Source organism: Fundulus heteroclitus, unplaced genomic scaffold (genome assembly GCF_011125445.2).
Source record: "Fundulus heteroclitus isolate FHET01 unplaced genomic scaffold, MU-UCD_Fhet_4.1 scaffold_405, whole genome shotgun sequence".
In the NCBI taxonomy this organism is placed as follows: domain Eukaryota; kingdom Metazoa; phylum Chordata; class Actinopteri; order Cyprinodontiformes; family Fundulidae; genus Fundulus; species Fundulus heteroclitus.
Genome location: NW_023396819.1, coordinates 75,402 through 100,403, shown reverse-complemented (window position 1 = coordinate 100,403; position 25,002 = coordinate 75,402). Strand labels below are relative to the sequence as shown.

Genomic DNA, 25,002 nt, shown 5'->3' with positions numbered 1-25,002 from the left:
CTGGGCTCTGTTACTGTTTGTCAGTCACCTGTAGCACATTTGTCATCAGGTCTTTAGGATGTGTTCTGTCCTGAATCCTTTGCTCTCTGCGCTACCATTGTTTGTTTGTCTGTTTTGTTCCTGCTTGATCATCTGTGGTCTTAGGTGGCCTTGCCTTTGAGAATAACTTGCGCTCAAGTGCTTTTAGTCTTGTTATGTTTGTGATGAATAAAATCATTCTAGGCTTTGAGTCTACCGCAACCTTTTGAATTTTGCTTTTGGGTCCTTTTTTTCACACATCATACAAAATCTGAGCTGTTAGTATGGAACATGCAAGTCTATCTTACTTCCATGAAAGGAGAAAAAATAACAGATGAAATAAAAAAAAACATCTTTAACTCACCGATGGGGCTGGTTTCCCTCCTTTTGCAGAGCAGACAAGAGTGAAATTCTGGGCTTGGTATCGACTGAAGGGGGCTGGAGTGTTCTCTGCCAGCACTGATATGTTGTTTGGAGGTGCTGTGGAGGACAAAGGGAAATCTTTGTTAAACGGGAACTTAATATGCTATGTCACAGTGATAAAAAGGAATAACATGAAAGAAACGTCTAGTGTGTTTTGGACAAGACACCGGGGAGAAGAAAAAGGATCATGACGATAAATCTTGCAGTTTATCAGGTAATCCGACAGTAAACATCTAGAGCATGTTTATTTCTAAAAGTAGTTTCAGAGAAAACACAAATCATTAGGTTTTTGTACTGAACTTCTCACCTTCATTGTTTGTCTGGGATATTGTTTCACTTGAGATTTGGCAGTTACATTTCCTTTACTACAGAAGGATGAAATTCTATTTAGTATGGGTATTTTTGCAACCCACTGTATATTATGGAAGTCATGAGGTGAAATGATATGTTTTAAAGTTACTATTTAAGTAAGTGTAATGATTTAAGGCAGAGAAGCTGACAAACAAAGGTCATGCTGTGAATGGTGCCTTTTTATTGTGTCAGTTTTATCTGTAAATCTATCAGATACTTTCAAACAGACATGCCCCAGCAATTAATTGATTTAAAGAAGGTGGGGGTTTGAAAGTGGATTTAGCTGCTGGAATGTTTTCCTGTGTTTTCTACATCTCTTACTTGCTTATTGATAGAATTCATATGGTTGTAAATTGACCCTAGATCACTCCATTAGCTTACTAACAAGTCTGTTTCATCCTGGCATATGATTAGCTGTCAGAGGTCTGGTTCTCAGTAGTCATGCCTACAGATTCAACTCTGAGGCGATGCATTTTGCAGTTCATTGAGCAGAGTCAAGCTAGGCCAATACATGAAATACATTATTGAGTGATAAATAATTATTAAGAATATTGATTTCTCTGTTCATTTTTTCAGATGCTCCAGCAAATGTATATGTAGCAATACCCCCTGTTTCTTGGCAAACAATGAAGTCAGTCATCTATGCAGTAATAGCTTCCATAAATATGAAACATATGGGGGTTTCTAAAAATCTATTGCATTTTATACACTAAAACAATACATTTTAGGCTTTAATTAAACACTGTTCTGTATAAATGCTGTTAAAGTAATGGTTTCCACTTGAATGATAAGTATTGATGCTGAGATAAATGATTGGGCTCTCTAGTCAAGCTAGTTGAGGAAAGCTGCACATTGATCAGGGTGCTGTGTTGTATTCTGCCCATGGGAGGGGAGCGCATAGCGGGAAACTAACCCTGAGACATCAATAAGCCCTGGTGTAACATTTAACACGATTAATACCGAGACTTACTGTGTGCAGCATACTGTTTGCAAACACAACAAGCCGGTACAGGATTAAGATGGTTGTCTGTGACGATGAAGTCTAAGCTTTTCATACTTCATTAGACAGCAGATCTCTCTTCTCTGCTTGTTAGAGGTGATAGGGTTCTTGGATGTATTGAGATTGTCACACTGTAAGGTTAATTTGAAAATGACACATCAATTTTTCTGTTTTTCAATTAAGAACGTTACAGTTTGATACCATAACCTATGCTGATTCAGTCTTCATGAAGGGTGCTGGAAAAAAAAAACGTAAAGTGAAACAAACACAAATCTTTATGGGAGGGGAGAGGCTCCAGTTTGGCAAGTTCCAGTTTTGTCTTTCATTTTTAAGCATTTTTTTGGTATTCTTCTTGTTACTTTATTTTGCATTGCTTTGCATTTTCTGCTTGTTGCATTCATCTTTTCAATTTCATGTTTTTAGGACTGAATGAATTCATTTTCGTTCTAAATATCTTTTTTTAAAGAAGCCTAATCCAGATGCCTCAATAATAAGTGATTACGGTCCAGATCTAACTGACCATTTTGACAACAATCACCACAAATAATGCTTATAAACATATTTTTAACCCGGCTATGCATCTCTTCAACTTCACAGATGAAGCCACAATCATTGCTCTGATGCAAGACAGTGATGAGTCTGTATGGATCAGCTGGTCCACCAGTGCGATCAGAACCACCTGAAGCTTAAGCCTCCCAAGACAGTTGAAATGTCATGAACTTTCAGAAAACAACTCCACACTCCCTCCCCTCACTATTCTTAACAAAACTGAATGTACCGTGGATCAACTTGAGTCCTTAGGAAGGATCTCAGATGGTCCTCACACATAAGACACTGTTCAGCAGATAGCCAGTAAAGATTGTACTTCCTGCAGCAACTCAAGAAGTACAACCTTCCATGTGAGATGCTGGTCCAGCAGGTTGGCAACACACCTATTCAGTCTGTAGTGTGTTTATCCATCACTGGGGTTTGGCTTATCCACAAACCTGGACAGGGTTAAACTGCAACAAAGGACCAGATCTGCCGAGATGATCATAAGGGTTGACATTTATTCTATCAAGGACTAGCATCAGGAAAAGAGGGGCGAACATCTCTGTGAACATCTTCACACATTCTGGACACAAACTGTAGACTTTTACCTTCTGGTTGAGTGAAATTTGCAAAAACCAATTGCAAAAGAGATAGTTTCTTCTCCCAGCCTGTCTCTCTGATGAACACAATTGACACCTTACAGTCTGAACTGTCAGCTACCCCAGCGTAAAACAAAATAGGTATAGTTGCATAAAAATCGTTGCTCTTATAGAGCAGGAAAAAAACATTCACTGAAAGTTTCCCATAAAGGACAAATATTACATTTTCAGTTTATTTTTTATTATATCTTACTTAATTTTAAATGTTTTATTGTTTTGATGTAATAGAACCAGCGTAGAACACCCTTAATGTACAGTCTCCTATTCTAATTTTTGTTTTTTTATACTTTTTGACCTTGTATATATCTGCATGCTCAATTTGCATTTCACTTTGCTGCTGGCACACATGAATGTCACCCCGTGACAATAAAGGATATTTCTATTCTATTCTTCTAATACCCAAATGGTACTATTTTTCTTTTGATGAATGCCTTACTTTTAATGTAATTAATATGCTCTTTTTCAAACTTGTTGCTTATTTTTTTTCTGCAAAGCACTTTCACTGACATTGTGTTTAAACAGTGTTATACCAACAATCTTCCTCTCCTGTTTTTTTTTTTTTTTTAGCGTGATTTGCAAGATAACAATGTTTAAAAATGGTTCCCCTCCAATGAATTGCCAACTTCACCTGATGGATGGTTTAGTTCACTAATATGACCCTGTGGCATATTTGGTCTAGAGCTTTAACTCCTAACAGTGTCACTCATTACAAACTGGCGTCACTGGAGGCATCTCACTAAGAGTGAATCAATGATCCTGATGAAATGGCATACCATGTTAAGTGGCAAACATTTCGCAGTTTAGAGACACTGGGGCACCAGGTCTGGGGGTAGCTTCCTGTTGAGCACCTGGTTGTTAAACTTTGGGTCCTGAGCCTCAGAATGGCTCAGAGTAAAGAAGCTACAGGAAGGCAAGGCAAGGCAAGGCAAGGCAAATTTATTTATATAGCACAATTCAGTACAAGACAATACAAAGTGCTTTACATGTTTAAGATATTCGAAAATAATAAAATGTAGATAGAAAATAGAATAAAAGCAAGTAGGGAGTAACAAAAAAGAACATTAAAAACAGTAAAACTGTTTAACTAGAACAGTCAAAGGCAATTTTAAACAGATGTGTTTTTAATCTTGATTTAAAAGAACTCAGGCTTTCCGCACTTTTACAGTTTTCTGGAAGTTTGTTCCAGATAAACGGAGCATAGGAACTAAATGCTGCTTCTCCATGTTTAGTTCTGGTTCTAGGTATGTGGAGTAGGCTGGAGCCAGAAGACCTTAGTGGTCTGGAGGGTTGATACGCTGATAACAAGTCTGTGATGTATTTAGGTGCTAAGCCATTTAAGGATTTATAGACTAACAGAAGGATTTTAAAGTCTATTCTCTGAGATACAGGGAGCCAGTGTAAGGACTTTAGAACTGGGGTTATGTGCTCTACTTTCTTAGTCTTAGTGAGGACGCGGGCAGCAGCGTTCTGGATCAGCTGCAGCTGTCTGACCCACTTTTTAGGAAGTCCTGTGAAAACACCGTTGCAGTAATCAATTCTACTAAATATAAACGCATGGATTAGTTTTTCCAGATCCTGCTGAGACATCAGTCCTTTAATCCTAGAAATGTTCTTCAGGTGATAGAAAGCTGACCTTGTAATTGTCTTTAGATGCTTTTGAAGGTTCAGGTCTGAGTCCATCACTACTCCCAGATTTCGGGCCTGATTGGTGGTTTTTAGCTGAAGCGACTGAAGCTGTGTGCTAACTTTTGATCTTTCCTCTATTGGTCCAAATATTATTACTTCAGTTTTGTTTTTATTCAATTGGAGAAAATTTTGGCACATCCATGCATTGATTTCTTCTAGGCATTTACTCAGTGCCTGAATTGGTTCATAGTCACCTGGTGACATGGTGATGTAGAGCTGTGTGTCGTCTGCATATTTATGGTAGCTGATGTTGTCAGGCCATGTGAAAGGAAGCCTTTCACATGGCCCTACCACCTTCAAGATGGAACATCAAGAGCGGATACCGTACAAATTGGACAGCAGGTGAGGGCAGAGGTCTTGGGGTACTAATTACCAGCAATATTGTCTGGCTTAATGGGAATGCCAGTTAACTGGCGGGCAAGGTGCCAGAAATGGTCTGTGAGGCGGAGCAATGCCAACTAGATGTACTTGGACTCACATCTTCACACAGCTTGAGGCTCTGGAGTCAAACTCCTGGAAGAGGGTTGAACTTTCTCCTACTCCGTACTTGCCCTGCTGCATGCCTCAATTTATGACTTCTACCCTGTGTGTGAGAGGGTTGCCTCTTTGCAGTTTCAGGTGGCAAGCAGGAAGGTTCTGACAAGGCACTGGGATTGGGATCCTGTATATCCCAGGTGAGTCAACGCATCACTGGAGGGAGGGGACAGTATCATTATTACCGTGGGTGATTTAAAATAGACACTGGGGCCCAAGAATTCTGGAAGGATTGAGAGGATAACTAAGGTTGGTAGTAAAATCAAAACCGGAGACTGGAAAAAAAAAATCTTATAATCAAAAACAGATAAATATCAACTTAAATCTCCATGAATTAAAATCTGCCCAGAGTGGGAAAGAGATTTTTGCTTTAATTAATGCCCAAAGACCACTGATGAAGAACTAACAGATTACTTCAGACAGCATTTAGCATATATGCATGTAATTTATAGGAAAGTGGCAGCAACCTGACACTAGTCTCTTAGTAATATACTGCATACTTTGTACACAGTAATCTCAAGTAAGAGGTATCGTATTTTACTGAATGTTGTGTCCTAAGCAATTGTTTTGTTTTATTCATCAGCAATTCCAAATTTAGCCTTTTTTTTTTTTTTGCTGGATCATACTTCTCAGCCTTTCTAGGCAAGCAGAACATTGTCTAGGTTTTTTTTTTTCTTTATTGGGGGTGTGGGGCTGCAGGAGTATAACGCATTTGGGTGGTTTTAAAGGCTATCCACTCCTTTTATGGCCAAAACAAGAGCTGCATCCACAAACAAAGCATATTCAAAGAGCAGGTTAGACTCAGACGGTGCTGCACCCTGGCCACCGATCCCTTTTGTGATATTCATGGGCAGGATCTAAAGGTATAGTGAAGGAAAGGAGGAGCTCTGGTTTGGTAACCTCAGGGACTCATCTGCATGCTGACAATTATGTGGTTTTGTTGGCTTCGTCAGGTCATGACCTTCAGGGTGCACTGGAGTAGTTGCGGATGGAGTTTTGCAATCAGGGTTTCCTTTGTAGTAATGTGGGAGCTACTCTGGTGTGTAGCATGTATGGCCATGAGGTATGGATCATGAAAGTAAGAAAGAGGTCCTGGATACAAAACGAGCATGCTCTGTAGGATGGCTAGACTCAGCCATAAATCTTGGACGAGGAGCTTCATTTTGAGGGAAGTCGAGCCACAGTCGTGGTTGAAACTAACAGTAAAATCACTAACCTTTTTAAGTCAATATAACATAATGACTTCTGTACATGCTCTATTGTTTATTAGAAATGGATGTCATGCAGCGACACTTGTATTCATACCAGGAACCGAGCCCTCTTGGTCAATCTCTTGTTTACTAACACCTGTTTTTGTTCTGAGTCTCTAAGCGCCATTATGCTGTTAGCTTTCAAAGAGAATGTGACAAGAAAAACATAAAACCTGCTAATGGATAATTGAAGAAATCAGGAACCTGTTCAATGGCTTTTACTGGACATCTTTTTAAGAGATGTAAAACTAGAACTTGATTCAAAAAAGCCCATCCCTTTGTGCTAGACTTACATTCACATCTTTAGAGGTTTGTTACTGCTGATAAAATATGTTGTGGGTTTTTTGGCAGGTTGACAACCTAAAGCAGAAGTCACCAACTTTTGAAACGGAGAGATACTTCATTGGTACTGTGTCACACGAAGGGCTACCAGTACTGACCAATGAACTAGACGAGTCAGCGCTCACCAATAAACATATTTGCAATGTTTTTTTCTCCTTAGATATTGTCCTTTTAAAATCTATATAAATGCAAATATGATTACAAAAGTAGAGCAACAGACTAAAATAACAATTTAGATGTAGCTCACTGGAAGGTTGTGTCAGTTTTAGAGCAGGCCTGAGGGCACCACATGTGGTCCCTGGGGGCTACCTGGTGCCCGCAGGAACCATGCTGGTGACCCCTGACCAAAAGAGACCATCATTGCATTGCTTTTACTAACAAGCTTCATGAGAGATGTGTCAGAGTTTTAATTCAAATTGTGAACATTAGGCCAGTTGGTATTCTTACTATCAAAATGGTCACAGAGTATGCTCATATTCAATAAATTAGAATATGCTTGCTGGTGAGGCTCATTTGTCAGATTAAAAGTCTTTTTTCAGCTTTTCCTTTGTATCTCTCCTTATAGCCATATTTCAGTCATATAACTGCAAACTTTGAATTTCACAGAAATATTACCTTAACCTCACATATTGTTTTAATAATATGGAATAGATTCATTACAAATTTTGAACAAAAAAAAAGGAGTAAAAATAAAAAGATGAAAGTCAAGCAAGACATGTATGGCCCCCAAAACATTCTAAATCCCACTGCAATTATATATATAAAAAAAAAAAAAACTAAAAAAAACTGTTACAGTATGTGAAATACCTGCTTAAAGGTTGTTTCAAAAAGTACTGCATGTTCTAATGTACTGAATATGTGTATATATATTAGGGCTGGGCAACGATTAAAATATTTAATCGCGATCAATCGCCCTGATTAATCGCGATTAATCGCATTGTATTTACAAACTCCAAGAATGAATTCAAAAGTAGTGTAAAGAGCACTTTTATTTTAATGTTCTGCTGCCATATGAACAAAAGTGTTGTAACATTTGTAGCACTTATCAGTAACACATATTTAGTGTAAAGCTCAACTTAAACATGTAAAACAAAAAATAGCAATAATAATAAATTAAAGCTTATTGCCACTGACAGGGAATTCTCTTTATGGGGAAAAAAATCTACCAAAAACAGGCAATTTCTGAGGTAACAGCAGGGAGCAGCATTACCATTTTATGTTCAATACCAAAGTTTAACTTGGCAGTGGTTACAACTAACTTGTTTCTGTCATATTCAATGCTGGAAGAACTTTAAACTGAAATGCTTGCTAACTCGATATGCTTGCGTTGCTTGCGTTTATTTGACGTTGACACGCGGTTTTTTGTTGTTGCTTTCTCGCGTGCATATAGTGAATGGCAGGGAAAAACAGGCAAAAACACATGGATACTTTGAAACGCGAAGCGACTTCACCGACGGCGTCGATGCAGACCCCCCCCGCTCCGCACAAAACTTGTTCCGGCCGCCAACTCACCGCCTCGCCTAAGCAAATTCCTGCGGGAAACACCGCCTTCCGCATTTCGGCTTGGTTTTTTTCCGGGCAGCACTTTTCTTCCTCTGAATCCGAGGCTTGGCTGACAGCGAGGTTATTGGCGCATTATCGCCACCTACTGTTCTGATTCAAACCCCTACACCGCAGCAACAGACCTTCACAAAATAAAAGCATGTGAGCAACATGCGTTAACGCGCGTTAAAGAAAATATTGCCGTTAATAGTCTAATGAGTTAACGCGAAATTAACGCGTTAACTTGCCCAGCCCTAATATATATATATATATATATATATATATATATATATATATATATATATATATACAGAATGTGATTGTATTATTCAAATAAAATCAATTATGTTATACATTTTGTTTTAAATATTTGTGAACATGTCCTAAGAGCATAAGGATCTCATTCAGCATGCCTAGGACATTGTAAATGGCAACATTTCAGAGAGCAGTGCTAATCACTTTAGCTTTTACATACTGAACATTTTTGTTATTATTTTAGCAGGCCTCTTCTTCTTTTACTTAATAAACTGCAAGCACTCAAATTAGCCCCCACTGTTGAAAAACCCTCTCAATTTTTTTTTTTTTTTTGGTGTGACCATTACATTTTTGCCTCCTGCTACTGTCTGCACCAAGAATGTTAAATTCTTGGCTGCATAGTGGTTAAGTTGGGAACACTGTTGCTGGAGGTCTTTCTCCACGGAGGATGCATGCTCTCCCTGTGCATGCTAGGGTTCTCTCCCGGTACTCTCTGTCTTCCTCCCGCTGTCCAAAGAACATGGTTGCTAAGTTGATTAGTCTCTCTAAATTAACCTTAGGTGTTAATATGAGTGCATGATTGTTTCACCTAAATGTCTCTTTGTGACCCTATGATGGCATGGTGATCTGTCCGAGGTGTACCCTTCTTTTCGCTCAATGACCACTAGAAATATGCACCAGCACGGGCATATTCTTTGGGTGGATGGATGCTAAAATCTTGCATCGCTCTTTCAATTTACTAAAGTCTCTCGTTCTGATTCCAGAGCTGCATTTTAATTGCTTGCCATGTCTAAGAACTTGTGCTGCAACACATTTGTATTTGCAATTTGTTAATTATGAGAGTGTCGACATTCATTTGAGACAGAGGTTGTGAGTAGATATCAGACATGTGCATACAGTTTAAGACTGGATTATTTTCTCTTTTTTCAGTTATTTCTTAAGAGCAAAAGACTCATTTGTCCTTAGGCAAGGACCGGGTGATGTAAAAAGCCTGAACAAAACTTGCACAGCAAATTCTTGGGAAAAACACAGATACAAAAAACAACATGACCCCATGCTGCTTTACTTGTGCTTCTAGCAGAGATGCACATGGATTAGAAACTATGAGAAAAAAATGCCAATTCATTTCAGATTTTCTAAAGCTTAGGGAATCATAAAGGAACTGTGTACTTCTCGTTCCTTATTTTGACAAGTCACACAGTTCTATAGGCTATAGCTAAGGTGGAGAGACAGCAGGCTGGAAAAACAATCAAGGTTTAGCACTCTCAAGGGGGGAGAGTCAAGCTGAAATGCATTGTATGAGTTCCCTATACCTGAGTCTGCTACTTTCAAAACATGTATCCCCCAACATGAACAGAAAGAGAAGACAGAGGCTCAAATATGCTTTTGAATCACATTACTTTTGTGCTTTTAGCATTTGTGTTCACACACCACCCAGTTAATTTGCATGGGTTATTACTGTGCTGTCAGCTCATATCAGATCCTCCCGCCCAGCCAACCAGCTAGTGGTGTAGATGGCTGCAAAGAGAGGGAGACTCTGGTGGATGTCAGGAAGAAAAAAAAGGGTGACAAGCAGAGACAAAAGCTTGCGTCATACAGAACAAGTTCCCCCGTCCTAAAACCCATTAATCATGCCACTGTTGTTGAAAATGCAACAACACTTCTGTGTGGTTAGAGTAGTCGGTGGATTTTTGAGAGTAAAGAATAAGATCCTGCAACCTTGACAGCACATTTGCTGCTTTAACTTATGTATAAGTGTGCAGTGTCATAATGGGTGGGCAATCAGTTTACAATGCTGGTCAGATTTATCCACAAAAAAAAAAAAAAAAAAAAATCTATGAGCTTCACAAAGTCGTTAGTAAAGAATATATCCATGTTGAATACACTAGAGTAGAGGCACAATGGTGCTTTTTCACTTATGTTCCATTATGATTGGAAATGTGACATATCACTACTGCCTGTGGCTTTTGTGATTCTCCCAGGCTGACATTCTCCAAGCGTAAAAACAAGTTTGGACGTACAGCTTTGTGCTTATAATGAGGACAAGGGGGATTGGAAAAAGCATTTTGCCAGCACAGTTTGAAGGCTTGGTTGAGACGGGACAAAAAAGAAAGCGTCCCTTTGTTTCTCCAAAATAGCAAACTGAGACAGATGGGACTCATCCTATACCAAGCCAAACATCAACTATGCTATGATTGGCACCCTCATTTCTAAAGTCCAGAATTTTTTTTCCTGCTTAATTGTAGGGGTTAAGTTGGCAATATGTTACAATTTGGCTCTTTACTGTTTTACCCAAGCTCCATGTAGCAGCCCAGTAATTCACCAGACCTTGACATGAAACCCCCCACAGGATCCCCTAGCAACAGACGTTTTTGATCAGTATTTCTGTGAGGCTTAGTGCAGCATATAAAAAAAAAACATACAATTTACCAAGTAGGTAAAATAGACAAAACTTTTTTTTTCAGGCCAAACAGGCCCTTGTTGCAGAAAAAATATCCATCATTTTCGTCTCATCCCCTGACCACATGAACAATCCCCAAAGAAGTCATTGAGAAAATCTACATCAAAAGCCTTCAACCAGATGGCCGCAAGCGCCACAAATGTCAATATACTGCACGCAGCATTCAGGGACAGGGAGTAGAATTCATATTTCAAGCTGACATGTAAGGGCTGTTGATGGGGCATTTATGACCAAGATAAATGGATGTCCATGGAGAACAGTTTCCATTTGTAAAACTCAAAAATAAATAGTACAGAATGACTTTTTTACCTTGACACGTTTCAACTTTTTTTTAAGGAACTAGATTAAAAATAGTCTGCTGCAAACGCTTTGATACAGGCATCTGAAAATCGAACAAAAAAGGCTTCTTTTGACATATGTTTTTTTACTAAAATAATGATGCTCAATTCCTTTTTTGGACATTTAAAATTTCATAGGAAAAAAGTATAAACAGTTTGGGCATGGAAAATAACACTGGAGAAATGTACTCCTTTGAATATGATAAATGGAGGTCCTTGATGACAGTATTTTGATGTCTGTGTACGTGGGTGTACTGCAGTTTAATACATAAACAAGAAAACATTTTATCATTCTAGATTTGCAGTCTTTGTAACAACTTCTCTGATGTTTTATCATTATATAATTTTTGTAATGCATTGTCACACTGCCCATTAAAAGCAGCTGCATAATTTCCTTGACCAGCTAGTTATTAGTGTGTCTGTAACAAATATGATGAACAGAGAAAACTGTAACCATGCGGTTTATCCATAGTGTGCATGATATCCACTGATTCATCGCAGTGTGAGGTCATCACATGCTGGACAAAATAAAGACTTTTTTTAAATGTAACTAAACCCTCTTGTGTTGCACTGGACTGAAGTGTAAGTACCAATCTATTTCTCTGGCTTTAAAAAAAAATGGGACTTCAAAGACAGCCGTTGCCAGATTCTTGAAACCACTGTGTGAGTAAATGGCCAGCATTGGTCCTTGTCTGCCTTGTCTACTTCCTGACCTCGCCTCTGGAGCTCCCTGTCTTGTCTTGCCCTCGTTTCGTCACCTCATCAGCTTTTGTATTCTGGACATGACCTGGACTGTTCTCACAACCACAATCTGTGTCAAGTCCCTTTGGATATGTCTGCAAAGGAGCTCTAAACACCTTTCAGTGTTTGGTTGGACAGGTTTCGGTCATCTGTAACGTTTAGGTGTGACAAACCAGCAAAACCCAAAGAAATCTGTAAGGGTGTACATATTGTTTACATCATTACATGTACCGGAGCACATTTTTGGGAAGAATATGGAGTGACAGGCTCCAAATAATGGTATGAGTACAAAATTGCATTGATTTGTAAATTAAATGAATGTGTTAAGCTAGATAAGCATACGTATGTTGTATAGACAATGGCTAGGAAAATTAACATTACATTAAAAAAAGCCTAGGATTCCAGTCAATGAAATTGTTTATTTCCCACCGAATCGAGGGTTGCGGTTGACATACTCCTTTGTCTAACAACTAGTTGCAGATGAGGAATTTAGAGGATGTACTTTTTCATAAACAAGTCTAAATAGATGGTTTGATAATATCATTGTTTGATTCTGATTCTGAAAGAATGGGTGGACTTTGTTGACCTGCATTTAAATGCACACACAAATGCATGATAAAGTGCAGCTCCTACATGTTTTGGACATATCTAGGGTTTCTAGAAAGCGCTTAGTTTTTTACAAGCTGTTCAGAGTTAGCTTTATTATTGTCTACCAATCATATGCAGTTATTTGTGTTGGGGAGGTTTGCTGACCTGAGATTAAATTTAAATACTTTCAGAACCTTGTATGGAACAGGTAATTTATATTTAAAAGTCCCACAGATTAAGTGCATGTCCATTTTCTGTTAAATCACTGTATACAAAGAATATAACAAGTTATGATTGTTATGATTAGTGGTATTGGCCCAAATAAAATCTTTTTTTTTTACTTTGTTCCTATCTCTTTTCTTTTTTCCAACATTATTGTCCAGATACATCAAATATCATGACAGACATTGACACTTTTCCTCACAATCATCAAATCCACAGAGCAAATCTGACTGGATTTACCCAAGAACTGATACAACCTTGCTGATCGCAGCAATTCCCCCGGCTGTATCTTGTCGTACATGTGTTTTGCTTATCTCACTCTGTTTTTGGGTCTGCTTGAAATGTAATTAAAAAAAGTGCAATTGTGGCTTGAATAAAAAAGCAGAGATAAATAATTACTATTTACATTGTATTATACTGTAGAAAAAATGGATTTTCATACACAAGCTTTATTTAAAAAATGCTGAATGATTAGTTTGAACAACTAGGTTGGATCCATGTTTTTGTTAAAAGCAAACAACATATATTTTATCATATTAGACAGAAGAATCTATATGTGTTCAAATAATGATTTTGAAAAAGAGTTCATGAATGTATGTTGAATCTCATGAGGACCCAGTATCTTTCATGTGATACAACTGTGGACTTATAATTAGCATAAAAATGTCATTTGATGGCCATATGTTGAAGTATTTCATATCCAATTTTGCATTATTCATGGTTGCATTGGTTCTGATTCTCATCGTAGAAAGTAATAGATTTGTGTAAGGGCTGAAAAGGGCTTTCATTTAAAAAATAAATTGAACTCTGATGGTGCAGGCAGCCCTTTTAAACTAGATGTGATGACAAATTTCCCTGAGATCCTGACCTCCTACTGACCCATAAAAAAATCCTGTTTCCACATCGTCCCTTCAAAACTTTCAATCACAAAAGCAATGCACTGTAACAGTTCAAAAAGCTGGTTCACTGGCCATTGCCAGATATTTACATTTACCATCTTCTAGCCATATTTTTTGAATCTGGTAAATTTGCTACCCATATTTTCACTTATTTACATATTCAGCTGAAACAAGCTAACTGAATCAAACTGAACTGAATCAAACATTTTAGGTATCCATTTTGGATTTTTTGCCCATTCCTCCTGGGGAAACTGGTGTAACCGAGTAGGCTCCCTTGCTCATACATATCTCTTTCTTCCCACACACTTTCAGAGCTGAGATTGGGGCTTTGTGATGGCTATTCAAAATATTGACTCTGTTATCCTTGAGCCAAATTCTTGGAGTCATTTCTCATTTGTTGCCAAGTTTTAACTTTACAGCTTGCTTTGAGATTTTGCCTTAATATTTCCACACAGCATTCTTGCGCTGACATCTATTTTGTGAAGTGCACCACTCTCTCTCTCACCGCAAATGACACTCCCCACCAACATGATATCCTCAGACTTGCATGCTTCCCCCTTTTTCCTCTAAACATAACAATCAATATGGACAACACACTTAAACTTTATTTAAATCAAACAACATATATTCAAAAATATTTTTCCCCAAGTACATTTATAAACTGTATTCATGCTTTTGTGTGGCTTTGCAATGATAGCTTCTTCCCTGCTGAGTGGCCTTTCAGCCCAAGTACTTTGATGATAAAATTCTCTTATCAGTATTTTGCACATTACACTTTATGGGACAGTATTAAACATTTGGGTGGTGTTTATAAATGTTTGAACAGACAAAATTGTATGCAAGGATAAGTCAGAATTGTTGAGGATCAGTGTTCTCTTCCTTGTATCTTAGTTGATTTTTCACCCATGATGTTAGACTAGGAAACAATTTATTGGAGATGGGATCTTAAAATACACCCACAAGTTGTGATTTAAACCATTTTAAGTCTTTAAAAGCCAAAGCACCATCATCTGGGCTTTCCCATAATTTTAAAGGCGTAGTAATGTTAGTGTATGTATACTTCTACCTTTGAAGAAAGTAATAAAATAATCTACATAGTTTTCTCTCATTACTCTAGGTTTTAGTAAAACCTAGGATATTTTTTTTCATCCTAACTAACGTAAAAAAAGAAACATTTAGTATGATTTAATATCAGACAGTGACAAAAGAGTTATGAGTCTTTTCATATACTGTATGAAAACGTCTGGTGTCAACTGTTTTTGCCAATTGAATCTTTGAACACAAAGCTCAGTTCACTGAATTTGTCATCACTTCCCACTACAGCACATGCTGTCACATAACAGCAATTTTCTACTTGAGTAATTTTGCACTCAACAGAGGTGCATACCAATCTCAATTAAATCTCAAACTTTTGCCTCAAGATATGGTATGTTTTGTTTCAAGCTCACCTTTAATTGCCAAACTAACAAGAGTGATAGGCATTTTTAATTGACCTGAATTAAGAGGTTAGGAAGCAATGGCAATGACATAATGAAATACTTCTTGGAAGTCTCTGTGAGAGCTCTATTTTATGCCAGCATGGTCTGTGCAGTAACACATTATGTAAATGAAGGAAAATATGGGTCTCACGGTCGCTTATTTGATTTACATGTTGTGGTCCTTGTTAGAGGCAGGTTAAACAATGGTGCCAAGCTGTAATACAACTGCCGCCTCGGATTCTTCAAATGATGATTTTATTCCCAATCTTCCTGTGGGAAAGAATTGCTCATGTTTCCTCTCAACAGGGGAGGACTTGTAGGCAGAAAAAAATACTAAGAATGTCCTCACGGCTGCAGAAAACTACATTTAAGGGGCATGAATTTGCAATTTCATGCCTTCATATTAACAGCAGATGTAGAGACCCTCTTCATCACTGCACCCTGCTGCCTGAGGTCTTGATTACTGTTTTCCTCAAGTGCCCCACCAGTTTCCCATACAGCTTGGCATAATTAGGATGACCATTGCTCCGATTCACCCTTGGCATTTTTCAATTCCTCCTGAAGTTTGGTCTATCCTAGTCTATTTTTGTGCGCCTTTTTTTTGGAAAAATATGTTACTTTACATATTTAAAACATCAAGTAAGGCCATGTGTACAAAAATTATGCAAGACCATCTGTGTGACTCCATACAGTATACATCTCCTCTGTCTTTTTGGCTCAAAATACAGAGTGAAGGTTTTTCAGGTTGTCACGATAAAAAAAATTAAACTCTTGATACTTGATGCCACAAAGTTTTTTGAATGCACAGGGTTATTTCTGGTTAAGAGCAAAAATATAATTGTTTATAATATGACAATTTTTACTTTATAGGAACATTAAGTAATAATGACACCTATTGGTTCAAATAGGAACAACACAAACAAACTACCATTTCCTTAACGTTCTGCTGTTTTCTTCTGTTCTTTTTCTGGTCCACTTCACTTACTGGCCTCTAGGCTGCTGGTCTTTAGCCAAGGTAAAATATCAAAGGCTGAGCTCTATTTTAGGAACCTCTGGAATTGTCATGAATGACCCAGGAACCAGGAAGTAAACACGGCTACACACTGAACCGAAGTTGTGTAGCCCGGACCGTACCTCTAGGTTTGAAAGGAGAAAAACCTGACTAAGACATCATTGATGGAGAGGACCGATTGTTTATAGGGAGACAAATAATAATGATTTAGGTTGATTTTACAGTATATATCTTACTTATTGCTCCTTTAATTTCCGTTAGTGCCAATAAGTAGGGGATAATTCAGCCCCTGTTTAATCAAAGTGCCACTTTCCTGTTTGGCAAAACAGTAGACCAGATAACATTAACTGTGTTAATATTCACTATTTGTTTCCAGGTTTGGAACAAGTGATGGGAATTGCAGTACATTACATGCAATCTTTCGCAAGATCTGTTCACCAAATCACACAGTTCATTCGTGCAGAGCATTTCTTCAAGCACAATCGGTGTTCTCAAAAAATGAGAACATGATCCGTTAATGCTGTAACATAGCGCCACTCGAGCACAGTGCAGTACTAGTTGGAAAATGACTGCCTGTTCCTTGTGTCGCCCACTCGCTTCTCCAAGCTAACAGCTAATTTTGCATCTAGTCACATACTGCAAAAATAAATGTGCACATGCCCCTGTCCCCATTGTCCTAACAGAGGCGCTTAATAGAAGCATTTGGTATGTCCTCAACAGTGTGCAGTGTTTGCACAGAATAGCATACGATTAAATGATGTTGCAGTCAAGTCATTACTGTGACATTGGGTTGCACCATAGTAAATTCCATTGCAGTGTTATGTGAAGTATTTATTGCACATCTATGTTTTAATAGCCATGTAACATAATTTTTTGAGCTAATAATTTACAATTGACAGACTCTCTGTGCATCTATCTACAACGATATAGCCCACATATGCATACCCATTTTTGTTATTAACATAACCATCATCAATTGTAAAATCTCCTAAGATATTTTTATTACTTCATCTCAAAAAAGACATTTTTAGGTAAACATTGATTCATTTTCGTTCGCTATTTTTACCTTAAAATATAGCTACTGTCTCTGTCTGCTTTGGGGCAGCCAAGGTACCAGACGTGTCAATAAGGTATCAATTCTTTGGACATTATTTGCCATTTGATGCCATGCCATATATCTCCACTCCAGAATAACTCCAGTATAAGTTATGGCAGAAGAATCCGGTGTGTCTGAAAGCATATTGATCAAGCAAACATAAAACCGCAAAGAGCAAAGACATGAAGAGTAAACGAGATTTAGATTTCATTTTGTACATTAATAACTACTTTCAATGATAGGTAAACTAATAATTTTGTCTCAGTCATGGAAAAGCTCTTTCTATAACATACTCGCTTCCCTCTGAGATATGTAACACCCTTTCATTTTCTCTAGAGCTACAATTTCATGCACACAATTTCACACATTTTTCTGTGGCAGTAGATAATGTAGCGATAGGTACTGACAAAGAAAGTGTAGCAACCACAAGTCCAAAATCTTGACTGTTAACATTTTACCATACTATTGCTTTGCTGCAAATAATGAAAGTGATGAAAAAAAATAAAAGTTCCTGTATAAGAGTGCTATGGAATTTGTTTATTAATATGAGCACAAGCAATGGATTATTTAATTTAATCTACATAGGGTTGCAAGTGTTTATTATCAGTACTCAATAGGCAAGACATGGGTACACCCTGGATATATTGGCATTTCTAACGCTGTCTCACTGTGACAAACACAACCATGCACACACACACAAACTAAGGTTGTCAGATTTCCCCTCAAAAAACACAATCTTAATTTTACCAAAGGCTATCTGATCTTGAATTCAGTTTGCCAGACACACAGCGTTCACTTCCAACTTTGTGAGAATATGAGTCTTGGACACTAAATATTAAACACTGATGTCACTATTTAAACCTGACCCAGCAGACATAGAGTTGATCTGTTCCCAAATCTGGGCATTTTACAGTGATTAGCAAACACTACCTATTAAACAACAACCAAGAACAGCCTCTGGAGCCAAGGGAAAATTTCACCTGAAGGTTCAAAGACCTTGAAGGTGAAGTCCATCAAACTGCATACTTTAGATGACTGACCAATCCAACACATATATATCTAAAGTTAACAAACCCTCATGTTACTGTGGCATCTGACTCCACTCACACAGTTCTACCAACACCGTTTTTAAGGAAAGTTTTGTCTGTCATAACGTCTGATTTGACTCACTTAATGAACATGTCCACACAGCTTCAGCTAGTCACCACTGATCATGTCTGAAATCTGGGTGTAGTGATGGGCCCTTACCTGAATCTTCAAAAGCATCTAAACACAATTACAAAGTCGGGTTTCTATCACCTGAAGAACATTTCCAGGATTAAAGGACTAGAGTCTCAGCAGGATCATAAAAAAACTAATCCGTGTGTTTATCTTTAGTCGAATTGATTACTGCAACGGTGTTTTCACAGGTTCACAGGTTTCACAGTTGACCTGACAGCTGCAGCTGATCCAGAACGCTGCTGCCCACGTTCTCACTAAGACTGAGAAAGTAGAGCACATCATCCCAGTTCTAAGGTTCTTACACTGGCTCCCTGTAACTCAGAGAATAGAGTTTAAAATGCTGTTCTTAGTCTATAAATCACTTAATGGCTTATCACCAAAATACATCACAGACTTGTCAGTGTATCCACCCTCTGGACCACTAAGGTCTAGTGGCTCAACTCTATTCTACATATCCTGAACCCAATATGGAGAAGCTTATGCTTATCTGGAACCTAACCCTAATTCCCAGAAGACAGCAAAAGTGCTGAAACCCTGAGTTCCTTTAATTCAAGGTTAGAACCCATTTGTTTAGAGTTGTCATTGCTCGTTAATGTTGAACTTCCACCTTATCTTATATCTTGACCTGCTGCTACTATTCCACTGCAATGTACTTTCCTATGTAATGTTTTCTCTTCTTTATTCTTTGAATTGTCTTGTTACTAAAATTTGCTACACAAATAATCTTGCTTTTTTATATTTGGTCCCAAGGTTTCTTTTCTTCAGCTTCTTCCAACAGTCCATGCTATTTGGTTAATATGTATCAGCAAATTGCCCTTAGGTGTAAATGTTGGACAAGTTGTTTTTTCATGATAGACTGGTTATCTCTCCATGTTGTGAGATGTCTCTCACTCATTGAAACCTGAATATAGGACTTTCTAAGGATTAAATGGATGTAGAAAACTGGATGAAGAAACACGAAGACAATATACTTATGTGAATAAAATCAAAACATTTTCAATGAGAATTGTATACCTACAGATATTTGAAGGTCACACTTCCCTTCCATGTGAAATCACAATTCTAAACTGAAGCTTATCCTGAGAAGTTTTACCTATTAACAGACTTAATTGTAATTCCCCTAATCAGTAATTTTTACTAATGGTTCACATTATGCTCAGGGAATCACACAGTAGAAAATTAAATAATCCTTTAAGCTACAAAATGTAAAATGCTGTAAAGTTTCATCCTATAGGAAGAGAAAGCATAGAAGTATTTTTTTTGCAAACTGTTAAAGACCATGAAGAAAACATAAGGCAAAAAATGCTAATTAACACTTCAGTGAGCTAGTTGGACTCCTGGTAGCAGAATATGGTTGACATTTCCCAACACGATTGGTGAAATACAATAATCAATAACAATCTCATGTGGATTGGAATATTGAGCAAATCCAGTATGATTGCCTTTTAATCATGTGACTAATTTAACAAAAGACTGCAGCTTCATTTTGCTGACAGATCTAACTTGAATCTGGTGTCTAACTGGGCAAAAGCTTTATTAAACGCATTTCAGAAATGGTAACATAAGGTCATAGAAACAGTTCTGGTCCAGTCAGTCATGGTGCAACACTTTAAATAACCCCTTTTTTAATCAGCAGGTTATTGAAGCATAAGGCTTCAGCAGGAAACAAAAATAACAGCCCTCCAGAGCGGTCTCAATTCAACTCTGCTCAGTGATTTAAAATAATGCAGTGAATAAGAGTATTGACAGCAGTTTAAATGAAATTGCATGGTTGTTATGACTATTTGTATTCAACAACCAGAACCTAGACATTTTTGTTAAATAATTGTTTAGTTTGCAGGCATGCATAAACATTGCATTCATATTTCTGTCTGTCTTTTTTATTGCTATTTGTAACTGAGTTTTATTTATTCCATTCATTAGATGAGTTCTATTGCAGTGTCATTCAGTAAAAGTGTACCTTTCTTTACTACTTGCATTGTCATCTTTTTAACATTGTAAAATGTTCCTAAAAAGTAAAAAAAAAAACAAAAAAAAAAACAGCTTGATTTCAGTACTTGTAGTCGCATTAAAGTATTTTATTCCCCCCCAAACCACCAGACAGTAACAGGAGAATGTCAACAACTCAAACGTTCAGGAGCAGTAGTTCATCAAAAACCTGTTGGACAGGACATTAACAAAACCAGTGATGGGCATGCTGGCAAAAGGTCTGAATTTTGCTATGTCTCTGGAAAGAAATACCTGCTGGGGAAGTAATCATTTCAACTGAATCTGTTATTAGAAACAACAACCTGACACAAGCAGAAGAACTCAGAATGAGAGTAACAGTGATCATCTCAGGTACCAAGCCACATCATTCCAATCTCACACCACAGGAAAGGAAAGTAAAATATCTCTCAGCCAGGACCAGAACATCACTATTTTGCAAGCTGACAAAGGAAGATGCACAGTAGTGCTCAACAATTAAGGATAACAAGGAAAAAAACACTTTACTAAGAGACCTTAAAAAGGGACTCAAACAACACCTACAAAAAGAAGGTAACAAACCTGCAGAAACCTGAAAAGGACACAACAATCAATTACAGCTTGAATTACAGATTGTACCCAGGGGATACCAAACCTTGTTTATATGGACTTCCTAAAATACACAAAGAAAACCAGTCAGAATCATCAGCAGCAGTATAAATTAGTAACATGTGAAATACAGAGCCGTTACTATAGCGCTTGTTGTTGGAAACACACCCCATCCTAAATTCCATAGATCTTGCTAACACAATTTTACATTTGAAGTTAAGTCCAGGACAAATACTAATGTTTTTAGTGTCACTGTACATCTTACCTGTACAGCCACATCCAAGAAAGTGGATAAAATGAGAAAACAACTTCATCAAGATGTGCACCTCAACAACAGGGCCAATTTCACCCCAGATACCCTGCTGGACCTAAGTCTGCCCACCACTTATTTCAAGTATAATGACAGTTTTTACAGACAGAAGCATGGTTGTGTCATGGGATCTCCAGTATCACCTACTGTGACCAATCTCCACATGGAGGAAGTAGAAAATAAAGCTCTGAACTCCTTTAAGGGAGTACCTGCCAGCTACTGATTTAGGTACATGGATGATACCTGAGTCAAAATCCAAGTAAATAAAGTAGAAGCTTTCACCAGACATGTTAACTCTGAAGACAAAAACATCAACCTCACCAGAGAGGAGAACAATTTCCTGGTTTATAGGAAATCAATCCACACAGATCAGTAACTTCTGTTTGACTCTCACCACCCACTAGAACACAAACTGCCTGTCACCAGAACACTACACCTTTGGGCCAAACATGTCCCCACAAAGACAGAATGGAGGGAAACAGAATAAACCCCTTTCAATAAATCTCTCCAAAACTATTAAAAACTGACCTTTTTTAAGGCTGCACAGAAAAAATAATGTCATCCACAACTTTGTTGAAACGAAGAATTGTTTCCTTTTTCTTTTTTTAACGTGTCCTGTATGGCAGTGTAGCATTAAGAGTTGCTGTCTTAATGTCAAAGAGAACTCAACAGATTTACTTTCACAAGTGGAGCATTACTGCTTTCACCATAGGACTCCGCTTGATATATACATATGCAACAATTTTTATTAGATATTATTTTGGGACCATTTCATGTTGAATGCACACCAAAATGGAAAGGGGAAAGAAAGGAAGAGTAAAAACTGAGACAAAATGCTAAAAGGAAGAGAAGGTGACAAAAAAGAGTAGAGGAAAAAGAGAGTACAAGATAATATCCTGAGAGTCTGCTTCTACATCTGCAGAGAGATATATAGAGATATATAGATAGAACAGTAAAAACAACCGATAAAGTATTACAGGTACAAACAACCAACCGCTTGATAGCATAACTGAAAAGTACGTAGTATTATTTGATACAACATGTGTAAAGTGACAGCTAAAGATAATAATGGGGGTTTTCTGTATAGAAGTGAATCTGTAAGTACCTGGATCCAAGCACTTGTAGGTGTTTGCAAGAGTGCACTTCTGGATGTAAGGTTTATTCATAAGAAAAATGCTCAGCAGTGGTTGTGAGGAGCCATAGACTCTTCCCACAGAGCACGGAGGCAGACACCGGAGAAACCAGAACCCCAGACGCCCTAAAGGGCCCCAGTGCAAAAGAGCCCAAGAGCGACCGACACAGGGATAGCTACCTCCCCGATCACAAGGAAGAGCAGACGAGAGCTCCAAGAAACCCCCCAAAAACCACAGTGCTGAAGCCCCTGGGAGCCGCAGCAACAAGCCAGCTGCGCCAGAGTGGATCAAGCCATGGACCCAGAAACCTCAGGGCCAGAGGCACCTTGCCCCCCAACGGGGCCCTGACAGAGCCCTGGAGCCCAGGCTGCGTGAAGCATCGTGGACACACCCGCACACCCAGCCCCGGATACTATCAGCGGGTCAAGGCGCCAGCCATGGGAGGGGAGGTGGACAGGGGGGATGGGTTCCACACTTAGTGGAGACTTGAGATGCCCCAGCAGATGGGGCAGTCCAAAAGCCAACCTGACAAAAAGACAAACAGAACACCAGGTATACAGTCACATTCACACGTTCCCACCCTGGTGCCCCCACACTCTTACCCATACAAGAAAAATTTGAAAAATTAAAAAATAAGGTACACTGTACACAGATTCCCACGCACCACACACATCCTATACTCACAGGTCTAGACAATTCCAATTGTTTCCAAACAAAACATTCTGGTGCATTTTAGACCTAACTGAACCCTCAGAGGCTGGTTTATCCTATGGGGAAAAAAAATCGCATTCCAAACTAAGCGGTGAGATGAAGGACATTTCTTTGAGGACAGCGATGATAGATGGTTTGAGAGAGAGGTGAAGGAAGCCATTTATGTTAAATAAGAAAAAAAGACTTCTCTAAACAGAAGAGGCATCAGCTTTCAAAAATATAGTGTTCTGAATTAAACCTGATGCCAGGTCAGTTTGAAACCATGTCACACCATTTTGCATGTGACCAAAAATGTCACATGCAAAATGGGCTAGGCTAACAACAGCACTAACAACCAATCTCCATGTGACTTTAGATAGGCAGAACAGCACTTTCCAAGCGGCTCAGAACGTTTCCCTCACTAGTTTAGAATTGAGAAAATCCCTCCAGATGAAGAGCAAAATGTTTTCAACAGCAACAACTGAAGTCCCGTTATTTAGATTTTTAAATGTTTTTGATTTGCTAGGTCCTGGATGACTGAAACTCTTCACCAGCATAATGTGACTCTTTTATACAGCTGCTTGCCTAAATATTTCTGGTAATGAGATTTTTAGTTCTAAATAAAATATTTTGACCTCTGTTAAATTTATGCATGTCCTGATGATACAGTAACAAGCAGTTGTGTACAAATATATGGAACAGCAGCTGTTCTTTACTAAAGAGTGAAAAATTGTTTGCACCCAACAATTAAAACACTTTTGAGCAAAGTTTTATACATGCCACACAAAAGATTTAATCATACAGTTGAAGATAAAACTCTTTTTTTTCCCAATCCAACAGATGAGATACTGGAGCTCAAACTTCAAAAGGTAATGCTACCTCCCTAAACCATTTGTGGCTGAATAGTCTCACACCTGTCAGGCAGCCTATGCTGGTCATATTGTTATGCCTTATCTATGTATTAACGATCAAAACACTAAAGCTAAAACTGATATTATGAAAAAAATTGTTCCATTACCTTCACAAAAAATTCAATACAGCAGCTTAATTTAGAGTCAGTTAAGGAGGTTTAAACGCCGATTTGTCAACAGAACAAAAACAAATTTAGTCTTTAAAAAACACTGGAATGGCTCTGAATTACCATAAACTTTAAAATAGAAAAGAATCCTCCACTTTTTCAGACATTATATGAAACTGTCCGTTTATTGTAGTTAAAAAAATCACTTTAATGTTTTGTGGCTTTTGCAGGAATATGCTCTGAGATTTAGGCCTGCATCACATATCCAAAGATACATTTGTGCTTGCTTATGCAGTCTTCCTTAGTCAACAGAACCCCAGGGCACTCACTATATTGCCTACTGAAAATGCCACTGGCAATGTAACTAATGGGTATGAAAAAGAAAATCAACTAAATAGTTCACACAAATCTGTCCAATAGCCATTGTACCTACTGTATAATATTGAATAACTTCTAATACTTATTTTTTTCTGCTTGAGTCAACTCTCTCACTATTCCCAAATGGTATTGATACATACTCTCTAAACGTATCCAGTTTTTACTGAGGTATGACATGAAAGAGCATGTTTTGGGACATAAAATTAGTTGGTAAAAGCACATTTTCAAAGACAACATCACAAAATTCTGTAA

The 25,002-nt window shown here is 38.0% G+C and overlaps 1 protein-coding gene across 1 annotated transcript in view; it reads right to left on the bottom strand.

The window, feature by feature from the left end:
- Nucleotides 1–354: 354 nt before the first annotated feature.
- The window catches only part of LOC118560207 (immunoglobulin superfamily member 21-like), a 55,003-nt gene continuing 30,355 nt past the window's right edge, over nucleotides 355–25,002 (bottom strand). Inside the window, exon 3 of the mRNA XM_036131034.1 lies at nucleotides 355–498. Within this exon, the coding sequence (XP_035986927.1) occupies nucleotides 374–498 (125 nt within the window). The 3' untranslated portion in view covers nucleotides 355–373. The remainder of the gene's footprint in view (nucleotides 499–25,002) is intronic.